A 26,031-nucleotide genomic window follows, 5' to 3' on the forward strand; every position below is an offset into this window, starting at 1 on the left:
AATGAAACCTTTGAAATAGATGCATTTAGTATAGTTATATGAATCTATATGTATATATGAATGTAAAAGTACGTCGTTCACATTGTTTCTCAAGTTCTGTCACTGAATTAAAAAAAAAAACATGTCCAGTGATGTTTTATTATCACTGCACCAACAACTCAAAAAATGCTTTGAGACGCTAAAAGCGAATAAAAGCGTTTGGGACAGTGAATCAGCTGAATGTAAACCTCTCATGAGCTCTCTTGGAAACCTTGCAGTGCAGCTGAAGACCCTGAAAAAAGTTCAGATTGCAAACACACCTCTTTCCAATTTCCCGAGTTTACAAGAACGCCTTCATTACAAACTGTCACTGGCTGTGGATGCAGTTTTGGGGAAGCTAGCTGAGAAAATGTAAGTCCTGTTTGATTGTAATTTAAATGCACATAGAAACAATGCTTCATTTGGTCTTTATTTCTAGGGATGCTCTTCAGAGGGTACGGGACGCCATCAGTAAACAGGTGTCTGCTGTTTTCCAGTTCTATGAGAAGAACACAGACACTCTTGACATTGCTGGATGTGTCTCCAGATCAGCCACCTGTCCCTCCATCTCAGATATGTTAGAGTGGCTTCAAGATGCAGATCGCTGTTACCACCTACAGTATCCTTTAAGTCTCATTCCTCATCATGACCACTATTTACATCAATATGATACTTCATCTATCTGTGTGTTTAGGTACATGCATTATTTGAAATGAATCCTAAATTCATCTGGTCAGATTAGTGCAGAGAAGGAACCTCCTGCAGGCGCTGACACCCAGTGACCTTACGTTAATGGAAACGGCACCAAAGAGATGGGAATCTCTTCATTCAGCTAGTGGAGAGGAGAGAATTGCAGGTATTTCCTCTTTTCCTAGAGTAGATAAGGTTACACTCTTTGGCCCCATTTTCATCTGGTATTAATGTCTCTCTTGGCTGATCTGATTACAAGTGGTTGGAACTAAACACACATGTAAACAGCGGTCCAGAACATTTTGTGATGCTCCCTTCTTATCACAAGTGGCCATAATAAAACGCATCTAATATTTTGATACCAGGTGTAAACAGAGAGTCTGATACTGTGTAATAGTTTGGCTGCATCTATTAATCATAGATTTTGTTTGTTGTGTGACATTTGATAAGAATCATAAATTAATGTATGTACATATGATGTATACAATTATATACAACAGTAAATGAGAGATTTTGGTCTCTAATGATATATTTTGTTCATTCATGTTTCTGTGTTTTAGATGCATTGTGTCAAGTTTCGTTTTTCATGGAGACTGAATGATTGTCAGCTATTTATCCAGTATCCTGTGTTGGCTGTTGTTCTCAGTTGGCAAAGAAGAATCCTTAAAAAAGGACAGCTGTATAGTAATGTTGGACCTCAAGACTCCTGGATTAATTGAGTTTTGCTATGGACATTGAGTTGAATATTCAAAGACTGAATATTAGCATCATTGTAAGAGCAGTGGTCTGTTTTAATAAATGTGGTTATTTAATTTATGCTTTTTAATATATATTTATAAAACAAATGCACTGTTGTCATTGAATGTCACAATACACTTCGTTTTTATTTTTTCCTCAAATGGTTCAAGTTTACAATTTTAATAAATAGATACAGAGAAAACACAATGAACACATCAATCCAACATACTATAAGTGGGTGTACTGTTTCTAAGGACAGCAGGGTGTGCTGTCAGTTGTCTACAAAACAGAAGATAGATTACCATTTACAAAAAAAGAAAGGAAAAAGACACTGCAAAATGGACCTAAGAGTTCAGTTAGCCCACAGTTAATACTTCTGGACAAAATAAAAAAACTAATCTAAATGCCTTCATATGAGAAAATACACTAATATGCAGACTGAGTGACAAGCAGCAAGGGAAAGGAATGTTTCTGAAAATTGTAGACCCACTGCAATACTACCACAAATATTACTAATACACTATGCTTCAAATTCTAGATACTAGACTCTTGAATTAAAGGTGCACTCAGAATTTATTAAAAAGTTTTCAAATACTCTTTTTTTTTTTTTTACCACTGACTAACTAATAGTTCAACTCACAGCACTGGTTTTGCCAATGTTCCACTGAACAAATAGCAAATTATAATTCAATTTTGGTGCCACTAGTGCTTTACATACATAAACATAAAAACACATCTAAACAAAAGCAAACCAAATAATATAACAATAAATACAATCTGTATATTACAGACAATTTAACAAAGGAGCTGGAGTGAACAGCACCAACATGTGTCCGATATATAAGCAATGACAGAAAAAGCAGATAAATGGGATTTTAAATGGCAAATATGGCCATGATCATCAGAGTGACAGTAACACAAAATGCATCCGTCCATTGAAACAGAAATCACCTTTAATCATTATCCGTTTAGCCAAACCTTCCCACATTTTCTTTCATTTTTTATCTCTATCATACATACTCCTTAAGAGGCAGGGTACTGGTGGTAATTGGCTTCGGCAGATCAGGAGCAGAAGGCCTGGAGTTTGCAAAACTGCGGCCTATGTATCCACGTCTGTACCCTCCTCTCTCGATGTGTGGGCAGGTACTGCTCAGCACTGCCCCACTGATCATAAGAATCACTGCTGCCGCCCATCCCAGGTAAATGGCCTGACCCAGCTCCTGCTTGTGCTGGAGGGGAACATTGGGGTTGTAGAAGTCCTGCACCACAGTGTTTGCTGTCCAGGAAACTGGCACTAGGACGCACAGGCCCGTCAGGATGAAGAGCACCCCACCGGACAGCGCTATGCCAGCCTTGGCATGGCGATCGTCCCCGGCACAGGTGGTGCACTTCATTCCACAGCAAGAAACGGTGCAGGACAACCAGCCCAAGAAGATAGCAATGCACATCAGGGCTCGTGCTGCTTGGATATCAGGCGGTAGAGCTAGCATGGAGTCGTAGGTCTTACACTGCATATGGCCAGTGGTCTGGTAGATGCAGTTCATCCAGATCCCCTGCCAAATAATTTCGGAGGTCAAGATGTTGCTGCCTATGAAGGCCGTGACCTTCCACTGGGGCAGTGCAGTCACTGCTATAGCCATCACCCAGCCTGTCACAGCAAAGGTGAAGCTGATCAGCTGCATACCTGTGTTCACCATCTCACCACCCTCTGAGTACCACGCCTCCTCGGGCCACAAACTCGACGACACTTTTCCGCTTGCAGATGCTCCAATTATAGATAATAGCTTTAGCCCTCCTTGCCCAAAGAGGTTGGCACGTTTGCCAATCCTCAGCAAGAAGTCTTGGTCAGTCCTTCTTCTGGTCTTATGTTTTGTCAGTCCACCTCGTGTCCACCTTCAAAGTTCCTTGCTGGACTTCTCGGAGTGTCTTTAAATTCTCAGAGCAAAGTTTTGTTCTAGTCTGTTACTTGGTCCCAATCTTCTGCAAGAAGTCTAAGATCCTTGCCAGACCTCTTAGGATTTGTCTTTCAAAATTCTTGGAACCAAGTTTTGTTCAGCCACGTTCTAGTCCGTCTTTTGGTTTCTCAGACGGTGGTGTACACTTTCGCCTGGTCTTTCTTTGAAGTGATAAATAATTGAAGAACTGCTGCCACTTGTCTTAACTCACCCATATGGGATTGACTGAACTTCAGTGAGAGTCCCACCATCACAGGCTACGTCCGGAGGGTAGAAGTTGGTCTCGCACCACTCTGGTGGACTTAGTATGTCTTCTCGGTAAAGAAAGATCTGCTCTTATCACTGGGACATGTGTCTCTGTTGCTACCCAGTCCGGTGTTGCCTTACCCGAACAGGTCACACCAATTGAATTTGATACTGTGACGTGGATGCAGTGGCTGTCAAAGATGCATTACTTCCAAGCACCACACAAACGTCAAACAGAACCTAAACAAGAGTCTGAATGATGGCAAAGGCCCTCGTAAATTATCCAATAGTTTCGTGTGAAGTTAAAAGAAAAGTTCTTCAGATGTGACACTTGTGCGGATAGAAGCCAAAAGTAAATACGTTGTCCTCTTAAGCTCTTTAGGTTGGATGCTCGTCATATCAAGAGCAGACACAAAAAAGGGTGCTGTGCTTCAGGCCACATAGGCAAAGACAAAAGCAATGTCCTCATCCCTGCAACAAAACCTTCACGGGTTGGTTGGTTTCTGTCAGAGTACAGATTGCTTATTGGGCGACACGATAACCCTTACAGGTGTTTCAAGTGTGCTAGTCTCATCAATCTTTAGAAACACTGTTGAGCAAAGCCACTCTCATCCTGAAAGAAAAAAAGTGGATGACAGGATATAAAGGGAGATGGAGTGAGACAGAGGATGGAGGGCAAGAGTGGTGTCTGCTAGTGGATCAGTTAACACAAAGACAATCTAGGGGCCATCAATGATACATCTCAAAGCATTCATTGCTTTTGAAAGGCCAATACAAAAGAGTGTTTGCCATTCCCCTAATGAGACAAAGAAATTGCTTTAAAAGAGTAGGCTTGTGAGGATGTTTGTGGTTGTGGGCATTTCTGAGGGTGACTGATGACTAACACCAAATTCTCACACTCTGAAACAGTATGCTTGTCCATTTTTTGTGATGGAGAACATCAGTAATGCACGTCTTCTCAAAAGCACTCTTAGTGTAACAGCATTTTAGGCAGAAGTGCAAATTTACATGGCTGTCAAGTTGTAAAGGGATATTTTACAAAAGGTACAAATGATCCGATCACAGCAATGTAAGGTTACCTTGCAAGGTGATTAAAGAGGAATCGATGGTGTTGTAAATGTATTTATTTTTGGTCTATATAAACTGTAACTTACATTAAGAGAATTAAGCAACTACTAAGTTGTTTCCAAAGGATGGTTTTTGTTTGTTTTTTTGTCGTTTTGCTCGGTTCCTTTGTTTCATTCTGCTCAATAACATGCAAACGTTAGCGTCTGAGGTGATGAATTAAATATTACGGCTACAAGATCTCTGGCTTTAGTTTCCTTTCTCTTGTGGCTGCCTCTCCTTGGCAACAGTGGTCATGACAACAGCACAGGACATAGTAAATGAGAGAGTGGGTACACAAAAGAGAGAGAGCAGACGAATGACTGATGGCCCACAATGAAGCTCAAGTAGAATTCATACAAGAATGCAGCTTTTAAAAAGGCAAACTGTAGAATAAAGAAATGTGAACACCTTAATATCAACAGCTGATCTGTAAGTATCCATTAGTATATACACTTCACGAATGACTTTCAAAAATAAATAAATAAATTGTGGGTGTGGGGGGGGGGGTGTCCTCATTTTAATCTTAATAAATTACTATTTACTGTGGAACACAAAAGTTGTTGTTTGAAGTAGAGCATCCAAGCTGAACTTTACCATGTGATAAACATCAATGGTGACCAAAGCTGCCAAGATTTTCTGGGAATTTAAATGTTGTTCTGTTCCATTAATACATCAATATATGAAATACATTCATAAACATTTAGCAAGGAAAACTATTTAAGCTGGATAGTGCTGCATCACAACAGTGAAGTTGTTTACCTTGTAGATCTAAGTAAGTGTAGCCATCTAGTGGTTTTAAATGTAAGCTATTTCTAAAAACATTCCATACACATATACACACACACACACTTTAAAGATTGTAAAATGATTAATATCTGTACAATAAAATTCACAAAAATCTGACTTTAAGGTTTCCTTTCTTGAACCTCAATAATGACAGGAGACAGAGGTGTGTGTTATAGGCATAAAATACCAATTTATTACTTTGCACAATAACACAAATATTCCCTGCAGGCTAAAAAAAAGTGTGTGTGGGGGGGGGGGTAAAAATGTCACAAAGCAGTACAGCAACTGACGGGGCACTCGGATAGGAGAAGCTACAGGAGTCCTGAGCCTTCCCCAGCAGGTCAAAGAGAGTGCCCCTATTGCTATCGGACGGGTCACACAGCTCAGAACAGCACAAAAAAGCTACACACCAGTAAGAGAAACAAAAACTTAAATTACAATACACATTTTTCAAATAACAAAGCCATATATAATCAATTAGGAATAAAAAAAAAAATTCATGCTCTCTTTAAATCGGGACAGAGAACGGTTTAAAAAAAAGTTTAAAGAGGTAATCCTTGTACAGTGGACCCTTGGGGCCAACCACATGCAGAGAGGAAATGCATGTGTGGAGGTGCCACCAGGGCGGCGCCACAGCACTGGAGAGCCCGAGAACAGAGAAGGAACAAGACAGTGGGTAAAAGGGCCCCTCTTCGGCATGAGGACGGAAAGAAAGGGTGAGGAAGTCAGTCTAAGTGGCCCAGTGATTGAAGAAAGTACCTCGTTTGAGTTGGAGCTCCCAAAGACCGACAACCGCACCCCTTCAGCCCCCGATTCTATCCCTAAGTTACTGACATTTTTGGAGAATTTTTAAATCCTGTAAAAGAGACCGGACAACAATCGCTACTCAAAACGGTCTCACTGTATTAATTTACTCAAGAAAAAAAAAACTGCGCCATAATAAATATTTTATAAGAGGTTAGAACAATACTCTGGCATGCAGGCGAGCACGGTTTAAATTAGAAAATTTTCCACATAGCCTAAAGAGCTAGTCCACCATATGCACATTCCCACTGATTGATACAAGCAAAATAAGTACATAAACACAAATGGCAATAGGAATCCAACAAACAGCCACATCGACAAAAAAGGATTACAGCTTTTAAATTGTTCTAGATTTTGGGTTATATTGCTTTGCAATGATATCATGATACAAACTGGAATTAAATGTCATGTAACAATTTAGTGAAAATGCCTAAAAAGATGCCTAACACTTAAATGTGTTATTCTCTGGAAGCTGTGACATCGAGTAACCCATTTAGCATTCAACGTGTAAATTCAATTTATTGCATGTGATGCCCTTGCCCACTCCCTGTTCTTCTTTCATGGGACCAGCGTCCACGCCAACGACAGTTTGGTGCTCAAACTCATTCATAGCAAACCTGCTGCTTTACGGATGGTTTATTACAAAAGGGTTTTTGCAGAGCGGCCCCCCGACAAGGCGTGCACGCTGGAGATCCTTCAGACTGCACCATCGTTGCTGTTCAGTCCAAAGGCAGTGCTTATGCTCGTGTGTCTTAATGTATGGTGTCCTATTTTTAATACGCAAGAGAAAATTCATTCAGATTTATATTATAGATTCAAGTTCATATACACACACAGAAGTAAAACACAATTTAAGTGTAAAATTCATATAACTGCGGAACATTGCTAAGATTTCCCCCAAAAAAGTTCCGATTTGTCACTCCACTTTTTCCCCCCCATTAACTTGGTACAGAAATGAGCTAAAACTCAATATTTGATCAGTTAAAACAAACAAAAAAAAAAGATTAAGTGGACAAACAAAAGCATTTTGTGCCCTTGTTACCATTGCCACAACGTTACAAGAAATTAAGCTGCATTTAAAAAAAAAAAAAAAAACTCCGTTAACAACCACAATGACTCCAGGATCAATTAATTTTGAGACAGATTTGCAGAAAACTGATATCAACAAATATCAACAATAGGACCGACGAGAACAACGATTATCTACTCTAACAAACTGTTAAAGTTTACCACAAAAAAAAACATTTATATTAAACTCTTACAAATCTGATTTGAATCTTATGTATAAATGCATAAAAGAAGGGAGAGTGCCGTTTGTTGCAAGCCTAGCCTCTCAGACGGCACGTTTGTGCTACGTCTGGAACTGTGCAATGGCCATACCTTTCAACCCTCTAAAATAACTATCTGAATAAGACCTGCATTTCCGGTCTTGCCACAGGAAGAATGGCACCTGCACCAAGCCCTGTTTGCCCAGGTCCGACAACCCCAACAGTCACAGAGGAGACTATGGGTAATGCTACTGCTACACAAAACCATCAGCTTATGAAAGCCTGTTAGATCATTAAGTGGAATATGCTTATAGAGCTGTAGATATTTATATATTTTTTTTATATCTATGTGTGTGTTAATATAAAAAAAGAAGAGGCATTTACAGCAGTTTGCTCCTAGATTTCCCTTTACAATTCAGTGGCCTGCCATGAGACATGAACCCACATTCACACACAGACACACTCACGCACATCCACACGAGCACACAAAATGGGAGCGGGTAATGGGTATGTATACCCAGGTCACCTCGTTTGTAAAAGACTGAGAGGAGGGAGTCCAAATACGACCATAAAAAGGAGAGAAACAAATCTATCCAAGTCAACCCCCACCCACCCCGACATGCAAGATCCACCCCACCCGCCCCAAAAGACTTGACAAGATTCAGCCGATGGCGGCTTGAGGTAAAAGTAGACAGAGTCCAGCTTAGCTGAGAGAGCCAGAGCTGCCCTGACCAATGGCGCAGGTTTGCTCACACTCAGTGTACATTACAAATTAAAAAGACATTCAAAATCAAAACAAAAATGAAAGGTTAAAAATGGCTCAATTTGATTTTTTCTCTCTCTGTGCATTGGAGGCCAAAAGCCTCTCAGTGCAGGACTGCTGGTAGAGGTTGGTTCTTCTGAGGCCGACCAATTTCGACTGGACTGACAGATGGCCCCCTGGCTTCAGAACTGCTTTGCTGCAGACGAAGACGCGATAGAGAGAAACAGGAAGAGAAAGAGAGAGAGACAGATTGAAGAGGGAGTGTAGAAGTGCGTCTCCTGCTGGTTGACGTCAGGCGAAGTACATAGTGTGCTGGGTATCATAGTGAATCTGGACCGCCTTAGCCAAGGCCTGAGGGTCTCGGCCATTACTCTGTCCTGATACGTGACTGCCCTCAGCACTGCACACAGAAAAATGATACAGAAAGCATTCAAATTAATTTGTTAAATTTATAAGAATGTCCCAGGTAATAAATATATGCTAATAACCTGTCATGGTCTTTGTCCACTAAGTGGTAGCGGGCACGGAATGCCACAAGCCGGGCGTAGTAAGCTGGTGCGGGGATAGAGACGGAGCGGGTGCAGCGCACGTAGGTGTGGCAGAGCTGGTAAGTCAACAGCTGCAGTTCGTCGGCTGTGAAACAGTTGTCATCCCACAAGACGTGATAGTGAGAGGGACGGCTTGTGCCCTGTGGGAAGGAAATGCAAATGTGTGAATCTTGAACTGACAAACAGATAAATTAACTAATAAGCAACTGGGCTGTGACTCACCTGGATACCAGCATGGCTGCACAGGTAGAAGTCAAACTCTGAGGGGTGTGTAATGGTGCTGTCCACTGTAGTGCCTGCTGGGACATTGCCACTCTTCCCGACCTGAGTCAAAGAAATTTGTATACAGGATTTAGAAGAGAACACGATGAATCATTCATGTTGATTTTAAGATTGACACAATGTCCCATAAAACAAGATTTTGTGATGCTTTGTTTATATAACAGGTGCGTTGCTGTAGGTTGTCCATCCACATCGAAATCTCATAGTTTGCCTCACATACACCAGTACTTTAAACATTGAGCAAATGTCTGGCTCTGCACAGTCTACTATGCATAATCTTACTGTGAACCGCCCACTTAGACCGTTAGAAACAAACCACAGTTTTTGTTTTAACCAAAGGTGAGGCAGTTTAAAGGATGGAAAACAAGCAAAAATACTCTGAAGCAGTCTTATTAAACAGTTAAACAGTTCTCCAAAAAAGCGTTTAAGCTTATCCATGTACAGTGTTTAGAGTAAGAATGAGGAAATATGTAATCATACACTACTGTTCGAAAGAGTGGGGGTAAGTTTTTTTTTATATATATTTTTCATGCAGTTTGTGAAACTTTCTATTAAAGCAAAGAATCCTGAAAAAAACATTTTGCAAAAAAATTAAGCAGTTCAACTGTTTTTAACATTGATAATGATTTGTTGAGCAGCAAATCAGCATATTAGAATGATAGAATAAACATGACACTGAAGACTAAGGAAATGGTTGCTGAAAATGTTACTGTATTTGATCAAATTTACAGTAGATTTCCAAAAAATAAAAATACACAAGACTTACTCTCTCTGCTTTGTCAGAACAAAAGAGTCGAGTGTGGTGACGTTTCTGCACTACAATGTAAGTGATTCCTGGTCTGTAGTCCTCTTCTAGACTGATGCAAGCTTTCCTGATGGCGATCAGTTCTGGCCAGGCAACCTGCACAAGACAGTGAACCATACTTAATGAAGAAGAAAAACTAAACATGTAATTTCTCCATCTCAAAATCACATTTTATTTCATTTCATTCAACTGAAATCAGCTTTCCAATATCATCAATGCAGCAGCAGTCCGAGTCAATGCATCTCCTCCGGATGACTCACCTGCTTCATCTGGCCCTCAGAGACTCCTCCGCGGTAGTAGATGATGCGTGTGGGCTTGAATCGGGTAGACTTGTAGAACTGAATGAGGAGCTCTCGCACCATGTTGGTGAGATCCTGGATGACTTCCTGGCTGAAGAACTGTTCCTGGGACAGGTCCTGGCGTGAGGTTTGCACTCGCACGGTGGCACAATAGCGGCTGGGGTGCCCATCCATGCTACCCACCACAGCCGCAATGGACGGTTTCTTCCCATCACCTGCAGGTGGGTGAGTGACATCGGCCCCCAAGAAGATGACTGGCTGCTGGAACACAGAGGGCCTGATGGAAAGCAAACAGACATATGAAAGAACAATTTAGTTCATTTAATTTCTATGTTGAAGGAATTTCTAGGTTGACAATGCATTAAAGCTCTTTAAAATTGCCTAGAATTGTCAGTCCTGTTGCTAGGTGACATGGTGATTATTTCTGAGTGGATTAAAAATGAACTATTTATGTAAGCATTGTTTGGAGCCCAGACTAATCATGTAGATTTGACATTACAATCTGAAATCACAATGACAAAAAACTCCTGAACTAAAGAGGATATCTAAATCTTTTGGTAGAACTTTATTTGAAGCCTTTATGTTAAATGCATTTTTGGCAAAATATGTAGCACATTTCATGGTAAATGATGAATACTTACTGTTTGTAATTGATATATGTACATATACACATACATACTCTCACCTCATCATAAACCATCCCTAGTCCAAAACCCACCTCTGATGTGGAACCAGCACATTGTTGATGCCCCCTAGTTTGGCGTTGATCTTCAGACAGAGATTGGACAGCGTCTGAGGGGACGTCTTCACCACATTCTTCACCTGAACGCACTGAGTGGCCATTCCTAACAGAGTATCTCCCACACGCTTCACTTCCGCTGGAGAGGCACAAAACCACTTCAGTATCACAGACTATTGTTGCGCTTCATCATTAAAGGAGCTCTCTTTACCATAGACTGGTGTTTTCCCAGGTAGAATAACCACAATAAGCTGTAGTCCCACATAAGACATTTTGAGATGCTTGAACATTGGCTCCACGCTGTCTGCCCCCTGGGCGTACTTGCAGAAGCAGGGCTGGCCTTGGATGGGCATCCCTGCATCCTTGGATATCTTGCGCAGCTGGTCAGTGAAACTCCTTCAAACAGACACACACACAAAAAAGAATATTTAATCATGCACTTCTGGTTTTGAAAAATGTTTGAAAAAGCTTTAAGAATTAAATCCGTCAAAACTTTGTCAAACAAACAGATATAAAAAAAAAATTCAACATGAAAGGTTTAGAATAAGTCTTTTAATTAAAATAACTTAATTATGCATCTTTTAAATATACTAAAACAGACTTCTAGAAAAATTATACAATTAAATGTAAAAAAAAAAAAAAAAAAAAGTTGAGCAATCCTTACTTGAGCAAATCCTCTCTGCATTGTTTCTGAGGGGCGAAGCAGGCCACGGCCCACACTTTGATCTCTATACCCGCATAAAACTGCTTTCCCCTCATGTCCCAGACACCCTGGTTGGGTGTAGCCAGCGTCTTGTTCTGGGGAGAGAGTCCCTACACTCTTAGTGAATCCTTCGTTCTGATCACGAGATACACGCTCTACCCAATACCCTCCACTGCCAACCCCATACCCACCCAACTCTAACAGGCCTGGGCTAATAGCACAAAGCAGACCATGCAGAAAAGACCCACTACCAACCTCCCCATTAATTAAACACACATCATTTCAGTATTAAAAAAACTTAGTCTAAAACTGCCATACAAATTAGCTGTAAAGGTTAAACATGAAGCAAGTAAATTAATGCAATAACACAAATCATTTATTCAAGGAGGAATGCATCAATACAGGGGTTATTTGAATTTAATAGAAAAAAATAATGCTCTAGTGTTCAGGGCTTATGAAATATTCCACAAAAGCTCCACAATAATAATAAATTAAACGTTTAAACAAAATGAAAAAAAAAAAAATTACTGTATTTTATTACATTTGTATAATACAATATAATATAATATAATTAGGGCTGGGCAAGTTAACACAATTGATTAATGCCAACAATTATTTATTTTATTGCCCGTTAACACAATTTTTTTTTTTATTATTATTAAAGTCTGTTGCTCACTGGCTCTGTCTGACAACACATAGGCCTACAGGCAAATCATGGGTCACAGGAGGGGATGCTCCTTATCAAATTATTTAGGCTAAGCATCAACATTCACAAACCACTGTCCACTTTCATTTAACAGAAAAGAATGCAACAAGCTCGTAATCATGACCATTTTGGAAATAGGACATTTTCAATAGCACTTGAAGACAGCAGAGAAGCGCTCTCGCTCAACACAGTGGAGTGTATCGTTTTGTTAACTTTGTGGTTTATTATTTTGAGTCGGTAACACACATCCCTCTTACAATATATGGCTTTACAGATTTATCACTCAGAAATGTTCATGCAATTATCGACGCTATATGGTTTTCCGAACATTCTGACACCCCTGCACTGCTGGAGGTGGGGTGTAGATTAATGTAAACATGACTCGCCACACTTGCACATATCCCCCAAACACAACAACTATGAAATGATGAAGTGCAAGCAATCTAGGTGTGAGACAGGCACCAATGGTCAGAATATTATAAACAAAAGAATAATGATTAAATAATCAGTCCTTTATGGGAAGTGTGAATGTCTCTTTAGCATGATGTGGAAAAAAAGGGAGTCAGTTTGTTAATTTATTTTATTAGTGTTCATTTATTATATTAAACTGGTTTTGTTCGAAATGACGTCATATCAATTCGTTCTTTGATTTCGTTTGAAATATATCGGGGCCTTAACATTCAAGGATCTACATATAACTGAACTGCGCTCTTGCCCACCTCTTCCAACCTAGCCAGGGACTGCTAAACGGAATGATCACAGTAGTCAAATGAACCATGCTTTAGGGGTCAAACATGCTCCGGCATGGTTAAGATTGCCTACTGTGAGCACACACTAATTATTCTCCCACATCCTGCACACACGAGTCTCTACCCGCCCATCAAGTGGTATCATCTGTATCATCTGCTGCGAAGTGTCCCGCGATCGTGCAGGTCTCTAATAGGAAGGTGCCTGTTATAATGTTATGATCGAGGTCCTGGACTCTGAGCATAACTTGTTTTTCTATAACAAACTATAAAATATTTTCTACAAAAACATTAATATCATGGCAGTGACAAACATCTTGTTTTATATTTAATTTAATTACATTAATGTTATAAGTTGAGATTTAGGCTACAATAAACAAATAAGGGGCTTTTTAGAGAGGTGTTCCTGTTACATAGTAGCAGTTAAAATATTTAAAGTGCTTGCAAACCATGTTATTACACTTTTATTCACATAGCAGTAGGCCTAATTTTAAATGGGGAAAAAAAAAAGGTGCAGAATACACTACTTTTGAATGCATTATTAGTTTTGTGCCTAACAATGTGATTAATCGCAGAAAATAATGTGATTAATTGCGATTACAAATTTTAATCGTTGCCCAGCAATATAATATAAAATGAAGGCCCTAAAGACTAGAGCAGATGAAAACATTAAGATTAAAAGCACACATAACAAGCGGTTATAGATCATAGTAATCCAATTTGCAGTTGAGCTCATTAACAAATTACAGTGATAGTATTGACTGCACTGTTACTTAGTGCACAGTATAAGTTAGTGACAGTAATTAAGAATTTATAAACAAAGACATGAGGTTGCAGATCTCTTTACATGCAACGGTTTCTCCAAATTAACCAAAACAACTGGTACTGTTTGCAAAGAGAGAGCAATCTTTCAAGAGGTTGTTATTTCACAGGAATGAAGATAAGACTCTACTGGCAGGTTAATTTTAAACAAGACAAGAGGCTTCTCTACACAAGTAGCATCCCACATCAATTTGTGGAAGTTAAAATGAGATGTTTATGTACAGTTGTAGTTTTAAACAATAGCAAACAGCAATAAATGAGATGTGTGGAAGTTTACAGGAGTAAATATAATTAGGGATGCATCGATCCGATACTCAGGCATTTTCTGCAGAACGGTATTTGTTAGACGAGACAGACCCAAATCCGATATTGTACATATACTATTGTGTTATTGTTGAGCCCCACGAAAGGCACAGAAATATTATAAAGCACCAAAACGTTTTTGTGCACTATATTTCAAGTGTTCTGAAGCTGTTCACTTTGTACTAATGATGTGCGGTTCGTAAACGATTCGTTCGATTTTAACTAGTTCACCAAATCGGACTGATTCATTTGAAACATTTCAAACATTTCATTTTTGAAACATTGTCTCCAGTAAGCATTAATCCACAAATTATTCAACTTATTCACTTTTTTTAACATGGTTGACATTCACTCAGAGTCCAAATAAACCAATATCCCGGAGTAATTAATTTACTCAAACAGTACACTGACTTTTATTTATAAATAAAATATTTCACTAGATTTTATAAAATTATTGTGCACCCTTGACTTTTATAGAGTATATTTTGCTGCTGAACTATCCACCAACCTAGTTTATATTAGTATTTTTGTCATAGATTGTGATTATACATTTTTTCATTTATTATTTTTCATTCAAATGAAGTTGTCTATATGTAGCAGATTGAGTTTTACGCACAAAATAGTGAAAATCAGGTCAACACAGAAGTACAGAAATTCAACATTGAATTAAAAAAAAAAACTGCACTGGTATCGGATTGAATCGGTATCAGCAGATACTCATAATTTTCATTATCGGAATGGTTCTGACTTTTTTTATCATTGCATCCATAATTATAATGATATAATTGCATTAGAATTGAGCTCCTCAAGTTCCTGAGATGTTAAATATATTTTTGATGATGCTGAACAGCATTGGCCAAGCGGAGTCTGATCATCATTCCTTTGCTTAGTCCACTCATAACATGACAACACGTACACACACACACCCAGATACACACATGCCATTGCTCCCAGCCCACCCGTACTCACCCTGCACCCGAGCCCCAGTACTCACCCTGCTACAGTCCCTCCCAGTGTCTGTACTCACCCGGCCCCCATACTGAAGCATGGGCGCTGGGAGGACCCGCCCAGTCACCTCTGTCATGTCATTGTGTACCACAATGCCAAACTCTTTCAGGTAAGGGTCAGGCCCGCCCACCATGCTGTTGCTTTTGACCTTAAGGAATAACAGGAGTTTTAGTGGTGACAAAGTGATTGGCTCTTTTAACTATAAGGCTGGACTTCTCTTTGTACTGCTGCCATACTGACCATTGGCATTTATCTTACTAATTTTTCAACAGGTGCCACTCACCAGTCTGCTGATCTCTTCCTGTCTGTCTGGGGCTGAGCGGGCCGTAGCTTTAATCATGGTCGAGGTCTGGTTATCTGTTAGTTTCTTTATACAGCGCTGTCCTGCCACTATGTTACAAACCTTTATGGAGGATACAAAGAAAGTATTCAACGAGTGCCAAGTCAAATCAAATTTATTTCTTTACATGTGAAAGCCTGGAAAACACTTTATATGATGTGCATGTCTCGCTTACCTCAAGGGGTAGATAGGTGTGCTTCTGTTCTTGTCCCACTTGGAGGCAGGGCAGGTGGGGGTATTTGAGCTGCAGGCTGTACTTTTGTTTGAAATATTGGGCAACGGTGCACTCCATAGCTTGTCCATTCTCAAGCTGCAAAGGAAATCTGTAGAAATGTGCAGAATATAGTAAACAAAAAAAATTGAATTAAAAGCTTAACTATAGTTTACAGCAAATTTTGCAAACACTGGCAAAAATGTAAAAAGCACTAACGTCTGATGGCTGGCTGGGCGGCGTGTGACATTGCACACACGGTACTTCCTCTTCATCTGGCCGCAGTGTGTGACCTCCACTTTCAGTCCTAAACACAATGATATTAACTCAGCAATTCACTTCATAACCACAACTGAAGCAGTCTTGGCCCTTGATGTGGTGCAACATATACCACCGTTCAAAAGATTGGGGTCGGTAAGATTTTTTAAAAATAAATTAATACTTTTATCATGTAATTTACTATTATTATTAAATTGATCAAAAGTAACAGTAAAGAGATTTATAAAAGTTACAAAAAAAAAAAAAAAAATAGTTCTTATGAAAACATCAGTTTCCACAAAAATATTAAGCAGCACAACTGTTTTCAACACTGATAATAAAGCTGCATTCACGCCCTGTCTAAATTAACACAGGCTCAAGATTGACAACATGTAATGTTCTACACGGAGATGCTCACGTCCTTGGACTAATGCTTTCCTACGGCAACACTATCAATTCCTAAACGTATCACTTAAATGAATCTGCTGAAGTCAGGTGGTACTGCGGTCACGTCGTAGCTCTCAGAAAACTCCCAGCCTATAAGAACGTGAACGATTTTTTATTTAGTTGAAATCTTGCAATTGCAGTAAACGCAGAATAAGAAGCATTTTTTGAGCACTAAATAGGGCTGCCGCTTTGAAGAAATGTACCTTGCTATGATTTTGAGAGGCTCAATAGCATGGTATCCAATATTATCGGATTTATGCATGCATGAACTGCTTGCTCACTGTACAAAAAAAAAAAAGTTTGTTGGGATATTATTATTCATGAGTACCGAAGATACCACTTCTGCTATGGTCGCCATCAAGATAAGGTTAGCTAGCTTACTACACAATCTGAATTTAAATTATAATTTAGCTAACATTAGCACAATTGATAATCATTCTTTACAGACAAATCATTGTTTTATGAAAATAGCCGTTCGATGGAGGCTTTAAGATCTTGAAGAATCCTCTGCTGTCTGGTCGCTCTCTCTTCACAATGAGCAGGACCCTTTACAGTCCATTTTTTGATTTCAGCAAATCATTCTGGGCGAAAGCAAACAGCGTGATTATCAATCATGAGCCCAACATCCAGCAAGCCAAGAAAACATGCAATCTACCTGAGGGAAGACGTCTTTCACTATTGTAAGTAAATGCTGTTAAAAAGAGAGAAAACAAAAAAAAAAGACATTTTTAAAATTTTTGCTTCCATTGTATTCTTAAACTTGAATTCATTTGTGCTTTAATAATGAGATCCAAGTACCAAAAGCAGCCCACATTCTTTAAGGTTCTTTCATTTAAAAAAATATGCATTTTCATAAATTCATAGGCTAAATGCCTGCATTAACATAATGCCATTGTGTAAAAAAAAAAATAATAATAAAAAAAATAAAAAATTACTGACTGACATTTCAGACTTTCAGTTCTTATGCTTTCAAATTGTATGCCATACAATACACACACACACATATATGCGTGTATGTAGGCTCTGTAATTTTACTACACCACTTGGGCAGTCAAAATTCACATGGTCCAATTTACTCAGGCAGATGGTTTGTGTGTAACGTAGTCGCATCATATGTTTCCTGTCGTATACTGATGGATTTTTAAATAAATAGCCAGATCGCAAACAGATTCAAATCACCAATGCAATCTTGTTCATAGATGACAGGATTCAGCTATATGTCTATTAAAACCTTGAATCACACCGTAACATTAAAATCTGCCACTGATCCAGACAGAGCAGTTTACATATATGAAACACCTTTAACAAAGTCTATTTCTGTGTTACAAACATTCAAATAATAAGTACCGGAATAAAAGTTTATAGTTCGGATATAAACACTGCTGTCTAGAGATACAATCAAAAAAAAAAAAAAAAAAAAAAAAAAAAATATCACCTTTTTGAAAGTGACGATGCTTGACATAAAGATTCTATCAATTACAACGTAATGCCAGCAGGCAGAGACCAGTGATTTAAAGTGAGATTTGTTGAGATTGATTAATTCAGGAATGAAACAAGTGAATTCTTTGAGCGAGTCACTGAATCATTTGTTTAACTTATTTTTTTATTAATTGGTTGGTTGAATATTGTATTTTATAAATAGCAGCTAACTTTACAAGAAAATCTAGTAAATTACAGGTTATTTAATTTAGGTGTCTTTTTTCAGAATCATTGTGGGAGAAGAGTGATCTCCATTTTACATATACATATATATATATATATATATATATATATATATATATATATATATATATACATATACATATATCTCAATAAGTAAAAATACTTCTAAAGATATTTGTGAACTATATTTGCTCAAGAATATTTAGTGTTTTAGCATTTTGAGTTTGTTCAATATTCTGAGTATGAATGCACTTTTTTCCCCCATCAATATAGCAAAACAATCTTTTAATCCAATTTTTGTTCCAGATTTTTACTTTTAAAAAACATTTTTTATGTTCAGTGTTATTTGACAAGGAAGACTTCGATAAGTAATAAACTATTTCTAAATCTGCAAATATTTTTAAAGCCTGATGATGCAAAATGTAATTTGTTGCCCCTCTCATTTTATGTAGTTTACATGTGGCCCGCTGGGCCTCTGAACTTGAGTACGTCTGGATTAAGCTAACATTAGGCTACTTGGCCCATCACCCTAATAGATCAACTAACATCTATAATGGTGTAAAATGCATTTACTTATATTTGAGATTTCATGATATAGTTTGGAAAGAAACACGTTTGGGAGTATTTAGAATAACAAATAACACTATTTCAATCAAGGGGGGCCTTTAAAGGGTTACTCCAACCCAAAATGAAAATGTTGTCATTAATCACTTACCCCCATTTCGTTCCAAACCCATAAAAGCTCGTCTTTGGAACACAATTTAAGATATTTTTCATGAACACTGGGAGCCTTGTGACTGTCCCATTTACTGCCAAGTAAATATACTGTCAAAGTCCAGAAACGTGTGAAAGAGGTTGTCAGAATAGTCCACCTGCCATCAGTGGTTCAACCATAACATTATGAAGCAGCGAGAATACTTTTTGTACATAAAGAAAACAAATCAGCAGATATTCTCCAAAATGGTGCTACGGTGATGCAGAGAGACGCAGAGGAGACAAATTGTTGAATAAAGTCGTTATTTTTGTTTTCTTTGCATACAAAAAGTATTCTCATCCCTTCAAAATGGAACCACTGATGGCAGGTGGACTATTCTGACAATGTCTTTCATACCTTTCTGGACCTTGACGGTGTATTTTACTTGGCAGTCAATGGGACAGTTACGAGCCTCCCTGTTTTTATCCAAAATATATTAAATGCTGTCCCGAAGACAAATGGAGCTTTTACAGGTTTGGAAAGACATGGTACCCCATTGATTGTCAATTTTCATTATGGGGTGGAGTAACCCTTTAATCAGTGCCCAGGGCACCGCTGTGAATACAGACCTTCTCATTTCCCAATAGTAAGAAAATCTCTAATATGTATAACAGTTATTTCTGATTCTTGAATCTGACTGAACAAGAGGCTTTCTTACGTGCGCTGATAATTCACCAGTATAAGCTCTCTGCATGTTCCAGACAGTCAGTCAATGAAGTTAAATAGTTATGGAATACTGTCTTTATGAGCGAGTCAACTATTATCTTAAAAAAAATTAATTCATTAATGAAATAAGGTGTTTAAAATAATAAGAGTGCCACTTTACAAAGCTCAATCAATCAGTGCATCACCTGGGTAACACTGAAGCGGTTTCACTTTAGAGATCAATTAAAAAGGATACATCGACAAATATAATCACTGTCATCTTAGAACAATTGATGGCAAACACTTTTTTTTTTCCACACAGTTAATTGTCATACACTGGGGTTGGTTCGTTAATATAGCGGTATTACTAGATTGGGATTGGTTCGTTAATATAGCGGTATTACTAGATTGCGGTCATCGCAACAGCCCTAGCACTAAATCATATTAGAAAACTTATGAAGGATCATGTAACTCTGGAGTAATGGCTGCTAAAAATTTAGCTTTACCATCACAGGAGTAAATGCTTATTTTACTGTAATTTCGAGAGATGTAGACTTGGTGGGCAAAAAGACTCCTCAAAAACAAAATAAGCAGCATCTTACCAGCTCCAAACTTTTGATAGGTAGTGTAAACTAAATTTGAGCTACGATGAATAACATTATGAACCATTTTACAGCAACATGCTTCACTCCTCACCTCGGATCTCCTTGGTGAACTTGACACGTTGTGAATCTGTAAGGGGCTTGGTTTGCTCGTTTATGTTCTGTATGTCCAGAACCTCACACATGAACTCAATGACAGGCTGGGCTCGGTAGAAAGCTGTAGCTGAAACTGCAGCGTGTGGAAAATAAAATAAAAATAGGCAGAGTTGGAAATATTATAACTTGCACAAAAACACATAGAAGGAAAAGATTTAGGAAGATATAATATACCATCTATGTTGAGCATCATGTTCCACATTGCTGGACGGACAGACTGATGGAAACCAAACCAAACCTCCCTCCCTCCTCCCAGTGGGTGGTAATACCCCTCTGGTGGTGAGAAGAAGGAACGACCTACTGGAGTGTACCTGTATCAAAAAGCGTGAAAGATGTCAGCCCCCACACACAAAATAAACAAAAAATTATAGATTTTACACAACTAACATGGGCAAACAGGATTTCAGAGACTGCGCCTTACCGCATTGAGGGCAGGTGACGAGTGATGACATCCAGAGCCTGTACAGAATCCTCCGGGACCTCATTCAAGTGACCAGACAGAGCTTCCAGGAGCATCTGCAGACTCACCACTGACACCCACTGCAGAGACACCTTGAAGGTCTGATCCTTCCCCTCACCTGGCAATGTCACCTCCAGATCCACCTGCATCACATTTCAAGAACGCCTAGATTTAAAAGGAGCTTTTCTTCTTGCAATAAGTAGTAAAACAAACAAAAAAAGATATTGTAGTGTTTATTAAACATTTGGGAAAAACCCAATACTGCTTGAGCATGCTTTGGTTACCCTGTCTCTCCCGATGGGTAGCGGATGAGCTGTATACATGTTCCTTTTGCCATCATAACCAGGTTGCCTGTCCCCAAAGATCTGCATCTTAAAATGTCTCACCATCGTATCCACCACCTCTCTATAGAATAAAATATCCAAAATTTACATGAATACATCCTCAACATACACACACACACTACTGTTCAACTTTTTTTTTTTTTTTTTTTTATAAATAAAGATTTTAATCGGCAAGGATGCGTGAAATTGATCATTAAATGTCCGCAAAGACATTCATAATGTTACAAAAGATTTACAATTTCTACGAAGAATCACGAAATTTTTTTTTTATTATTAATGTCCACTAAAACATTAGGAAGTTGTTTTCAAAATTGATAAATGTTTCTTGCGCTCCAAATCAGCATAATAGAATGATTTCTGAGGGATCACATGACACTGAAAACTGGAGTAATTAAATTAAAAACAAAATAAGTATATGCAGCCTTGGTGAGCATAAGACTTCTATCCACAAAAGAAACATATTCCCATTGGTGCTTGGGTCTTATTTATTGAATGGCAGTGTAAATAAAATATGATCGTCTGTACAATTAAGAATGTACAAATGGATATTATCAAATAATAAATCTATATTTCTTATCTGCTTGCACTCACCTGTTGACACGACGGGGTCGCTTTTCAGGCTTGATGTCAATGTCATAATGGTAGACATCGATCTTGGGGATCTGCACCTGGAAGTGATTGGCCAGCAGGCGAATCGGCTTCCCCACCGTACCCAAGCCGGGCCGGCGTGGTGGTTGGAAGAGGGAGGGAGGGGCAGGCGGGCCTGGAAGAAACAAACAATCATTTTGTTTAGATGAAGCCAAAAGACGGTGGCTATTGACTGAGATCTCATCTGACAAATACCATCCACTGACGTGCCCTTTTCTTTCATGGAACACCACAATACTGAGAATGCCTGTTTTCAGATTGATTAACAGGGAAGAACAGAATGACAGAGATACAAACAACTTAAGGCAACATGACTTGACCCTTAACCCACGAACAGGGTAAAAAAAAAAAAAGAAACAATAATAGCCAATCATTAATGTCCCGCCTTCAGGCAGCTCCACGCAAGCTAACAGACAAAAGATTGTGTGTCCACTGCAGACAGACGACAGCAGGGTCATACGGGAAGTGGGGGTGGGTGCTGCGATCTGGGATGACGCTATCACAAATCAAAAACTTTGTTATAATAGTAAAACATGACCAATTTAAAGTTAGCTATATTTAATCTAAATAGATCCTGATAAGCAGGAACAGCTTCAAACTATGCAAAAGACATTCACTCATTTCAAAATGTTAAATGTTTTTTAGGGGGATGGATGGCTATTGGGGCCCATCAGAGTGATATGATGTACCCTTTTGTCAAACCGCTGTGGTTTGCAGGGGTCTAAGCCCCTCACAGACCTACACGCTCCAGTTAACAAGCAAAACACCAGGAAGAACAATTGGGAACCTCTATAACCGCTCTCTCATCCCTTCCACATACTGTCTGCCTATGGCTCCCCCTCCTCAATGCCAACAAAGCTCTCTAAACTACAACATGAACATGGCTGGAAAACCTGCATTAATCAAAAACAAAGAGGACTCTTTATATAGGCCACTCAGCTGTTACACTTCACACTAAGTGTCAGACACAATCGCTAAAAGTGGGCAGCTACTGCCTCCAGTATGTAATCAGGGTCTCGTCTCACGGCACTTATTATCAAGCCTGTGCTTTTTGTGGTATCCTGATGCCTTCAAATCGCATTAGGAGTAAAGTAATCCATGAACAAAAAGGCACTGGATTGCTTATTTGATCCAGAACATCCAACAACTGCCTGACAGTCTAGCAGTCATCTGAAGTATAAGGGTATGTTCAAAATGGAACACCATTTCAGCATCTACTAAATACTGTTAACCATAGACAATATATATAAATAAATATAATATAATGCATGTGTGTGTGTATATATGATGTACAGGGTTTCAGCAGGTTCTATGAGATTCATAAAACAAGATGCATTTACAAAATGACATTAGAGAAGTCTTGTTTTGTGAACTGATGTGAAAATCAAAATAAAGATTTTATGATAAAAAAATAAAAAAAATAAAAATCAGCCAGCTGGCTCAGAAAAATAAAACACTTCCATAACTCATTAACATAGGTTTATTCTGTCTTGAGCATAAACTCAATTTTAATTTATCAGAAAACAATACTTCATGATGAATTTGCATCTCAAGTAAATGTACCATGATTTCAGGATAGAGAGTGTAGATATTTGTATTGAGGGAAAAAATACTTAAGGAAGATATTAATTTAACATTTAATGCCATGACTTCATACATTTAAGACTTTCTACTCTGATTTAAGACCTTTTAAGGCCTTAATTTGTAGAAGGGTCAATTAAGAGCTATTTTAGACCCACAGAAAACAGCACTGGTTTTTAATTCCATGTTGTTTAAAATGTCATAACACTTGGCAGTCTGAAAAAATAATCAATTACAATAACACTTGCTGTAATTTCTTCTGGTTAATTCTTCAAATAAAGCAGAAATTAAAGATTTAGACAACCATAATGGGTTATTTATGCATACAGAAAATCTGAATATTGTGCAAAGGAATAGTACTATTATGCTACCCTAAACATGACAATTGTGACAAAAATCGAGGGGGCTTTAAAATTAACGTGTCACATTTTTTACTCTGCTGCATCGGGAATGTCAACAAGATGATCATGTAATCATTCCTTTAATTTGGCTATGAAAAAGGAAAATTCCAATCTGTATCCTGAATTCACCATCTCTCTACTGGGTGGAAACAGGCTAAAACTGTCATGCTGTGAGCTAAAATGGCATGATAGGCTTAAACTGAGGGGCAGCTGGACTAAGTGATGACTCAGTAATGACATTGAGTTTCATGACACAGGCAGATCACCTGGATTACACAGCGGATGCTAGACATGACAAAGATATGCAGGATCCATGTTAACTACTTACTGAATCACACAACTCGGCCACAATCAATATACATCAAGATCTGTAAGAGGATGCATTTCCCCTAACACTAAAGCTGCTTATACGGCTATTGAGCTTTTATATACTTCCCCTTAAATTGTAGATTACCAAATAATACTTAAGTTTATTAATTAATAAACTTATGTAAGATTGCAACAACATCAAAAAGAATTGTGGTTTTCAACCCATTTTTCATTCCTTCAATGTGTCACATTTGGGTTTAATTTTTCATCAGGCATTGAATATATGGTGAAAAGCAGACATTATTAGCAGTATGGGCATTCTGCTAAACATTGAAAAACAATGCAATGTTTGGCAGTTGTTTACAAGCATGCATTGCTTTGTGCAGAGCTAAGAATTACACAACAGTTTAATACTGCAATCAACATACATTTGTCATTCTTGCAAACACACTGATGGCAAATCTTTGGCATTGGCTGACCTCACAGCTAAAGAAAATAAGTTACATTTACAAAGCAAACATTCCCAAAACACAGTCGTTTTTGCTTTTTTTTAAAAAAAAGAATCTGTTACAACATGCACCCTATTAATTTCCTTATTAAATCATGCTTTCAAACAAAGTGCTAATTAAGAGTAATTTATAAGGCTTTCACATTTGTCCAATAAACAAACGTAATTATAGACAATACAGATTGCATAAAATTAAGTTAATGAGCTAGAAGAGCTACAAGGTTACTGAAAAGCATCACTTGAGAGAAGCAGTATACATCAGATGTTTTCAAAAGCACTGATGCATTAACAAACAATATGAAAACAAACGCACGGCAATTTGAAGTCAAAGCGAACTAGCAATCAAAAAACTGAAACTGTACCAACATCGCTTAATTCTAATGCACTTCATGGTCTAAGATTATAATTACGCCGATTTGTGAGAGGTCAGAGAGTTCATTCTTATAGTTGGCCAACAGTTGGTCGTTGGCTGTTCATGGATTTAAATACGTGACATTGCCGCTTAAAATCCAATCAACCGTTATCCTCTGGCATGTTCAGCATTTAGGCATAAACAAACGCACATGGGGATCACACAAAGCGCCAACAATAAAAAAAAAAAAAAAAAAAAGAGAGAGAGACTGGGGTGGGGGGGAAAACATCCGCGCCCGTATCAACTACACCGCACGCGAGCGTTCTATTTCGCTTGCTCTCTCTCGTTCTATTTGCGTTTCTAGCTCGCGCAAGACATTAATTACGATATGTGCACACGTCGCTATCAAACCTTCTGCGATAAAAACATTAAAAATGGTTTACTTTTAAAACAGAGGACGTGATATGTAATATACAGGCTTGTTCATGGCAGACGCGGAAGAAAGATGCGTGTGGTTAAATCCCCACCACCACACACAATGCCGTCCTGTCTTCCGCACTGGGCTAGAACCATTTAACGCTCATTCAGTAATAAACAAACACTTGTTGGCTTCCCAAAATCTCCTTCGCCGAGACGGAGTACGATTATCAACAGCTTTGTGTCGTTAGTACAGTTTTGACGAGCGGGCGTAGCGTGATAGGGGACTGTTTTCGTTTTTTCCGTCGAGGCCTAAACAGCGCGCTACCGCGGGCCCTGGTGAGGCAGCGCAACGGCCCGTACTACGCTGTCAAACGGCTCGTTTTTTTAGCACTTACCGGGTCCGAGCGCTTCCATGGCCGAGGGATCTCTCTCCGTCTCTGTCCCGGCCTGGCGGCTCCGTACCGACACTGAAATTGGGGGCGGTATCTCGAAGCTTAACGTGGCTAATTTAAGAAATGGAAGGATGCGTAGATGTGCAGCGCTTGCCTGCGTTGTCTTCTGAGTGATTTAAAGCAGATCCATGGGATTTGTAAGTGC

At 38.7% G+C, this 26,031-nt stretch overlaps 3 protein-coding genes across 9 annotated transcripts; 1 reads left to right on the forward strand and 2 right to left on the reverse strand.

Moving 5' to 3' along the window:
• The first annotated feature begins 109 nt into the window (after positions 1-109).
• On the forward strand, positions 110-1,520 carry LOC132145291 (AFG2-interacting ribosome maturation factor-like). The gene is made up of 4 exons (XM_059556183.1): positions 110-390; positions 458-637; positions 756-874; positions 1,269-1,520. The coding sequence occupies exons 1-4, from the start codon at positions 122-124 to the stop codon at positions 1,307-1,309; spliced, it is 609 nt and encodes a 202-aa protein (XP_059412166.1). The 5' UTR covers positions 110-121; the 3' UTR covers positions 1,310-1,520.
• A 768-nt stretch (positions 1,521-2,288) lies between these two features.
• On the reverse strand, positions 2,289-3,577 carry LOC132145290 (claudin-4-like). The gene has a single exon (XM_059556182.1). The coding sequence runs from the start codon at positions 3,141-3,143 to the stop codon at positions 2,457-2,459; it is 687 nt and encodes a 228-aa protein (XP_059412165.1). The 5' UTR covers positions 3,144-3,577; the 3' UTR covers positions 2,289-2,456.
• Positions 3,578-5,704: 2,127 nt separating this feature from the next.
• LOC132145292 (protein argonaute-4) lies at positions 5,705-26,023 on the reverse strand. 7 transcript variants are annotated; one of them, XM_059556186.1, is made up of 19 exons: positions 25,830-26,023; positions 21,807-21,978; positions 21,156-21,276; positions 20,833-21,014; positions 20,586-20,722; positions 20,350-20,484; positions 17,248-17,283; positions 16,107-16,194; positions 15,852-15,999; positions 15,620-15,739; positions 15,356-15,484; positions 11,713-11,861; positions 11,260-11,444; positions 11,028-11,187; positions 10,271-10,586; positions 9,972-10,106; positions 9,146-9,247; positions 8,864-9,063; positions 5,705-8,775 (listed from the first exon to the last, which is right to left on the reverse strand). In XM_059556186.1, the coding sequence occupies exons 1-19, from the start codon at positions 25,846-25,848 to the stop codon at positions 8,667-8,669; spliced, it is 2,643 nt and encodes an 880-aa protein (XP_059412169.1). In that variant the 5' UTR covers positions 25,849-26,023; the 3' UTR covers positions 5,705-8,666. The 7 variants fall into 7 exon arrangements, with proteins under 7 accessions (XP_059412169.1, XP_059412167.1, XP_059412171.1 ...); XM_059556184.1 differs by having other exon boundaries at positions 15,323-15,484; XM_059556188.1 differs by having other exon boundaries at positions 11,713-11,846; positions 25,830-26,022.
• Positions 26,024-26,031: the final 8 nt, after the last annotated feature.

Source organism: Carassius carassius, chromosome 8 (assembly GCF_963082965.1).
Source record: "Carassius carassius chromosome 8, fCarCar2.1, whole genome shotgun sequence".
Classification (NCBI taxonomy): domain Eukaryota; kingdom Metazoa; phylum Chordata; class Actinopteri; order Cypriniformes; family Cyprinidae; genus Carassius; species Carassius carassius.

Excerpts from the sequence above, each read along its gene's own strand:
- LOC132145291 (XM_059556183.1), top strand. The coding sequence starts at position 122 with ATGTCCAGTGATGTTTTATTATCACTGCACCAACAACTCAAAAAATGC. Across the intron at positions 638-755 it reads GATCGCTGTTACCACCTACA|ATTAGTGCAGAGAAGGAACC; the intron begins GTATCCTTTAAG and ends TCATCTGGTCAG. Across the intron at positions 875-1,268 it reads TGGAGAGGAGAGAATTGCAG|ATGCATTGTGTCAAGTTTCG; the intron begins GTATTTCCTCTT and ends TCTGTGTTTTAG.
- LOC132145290 (XM_059556182.1), bottom strand. The coding sequence starts at position 3,143 with ATGGTGAACACAGGTATGCAGCTGATCAGCTTCACCTTTGCTGTGACA.
- LOC132145292 (XM_059556184.1), bottom strand. Across the intron at positions 17,284-20,349 it reads GTTCACCAAGGAGATCCGAG|CATTTACTTACAATAGTGAA; the intron begins GTGAGGAGTGAA and ends TCTTTTTAACAG. Across the intron at positions 9,248-9,971 it reads GTTCTGACAAAGCAGAGAGA|GTCGGGAAGAGTGGCAATGT; the intron begins GTAAGTCTTGTG and ends TCTTTGACTCAG.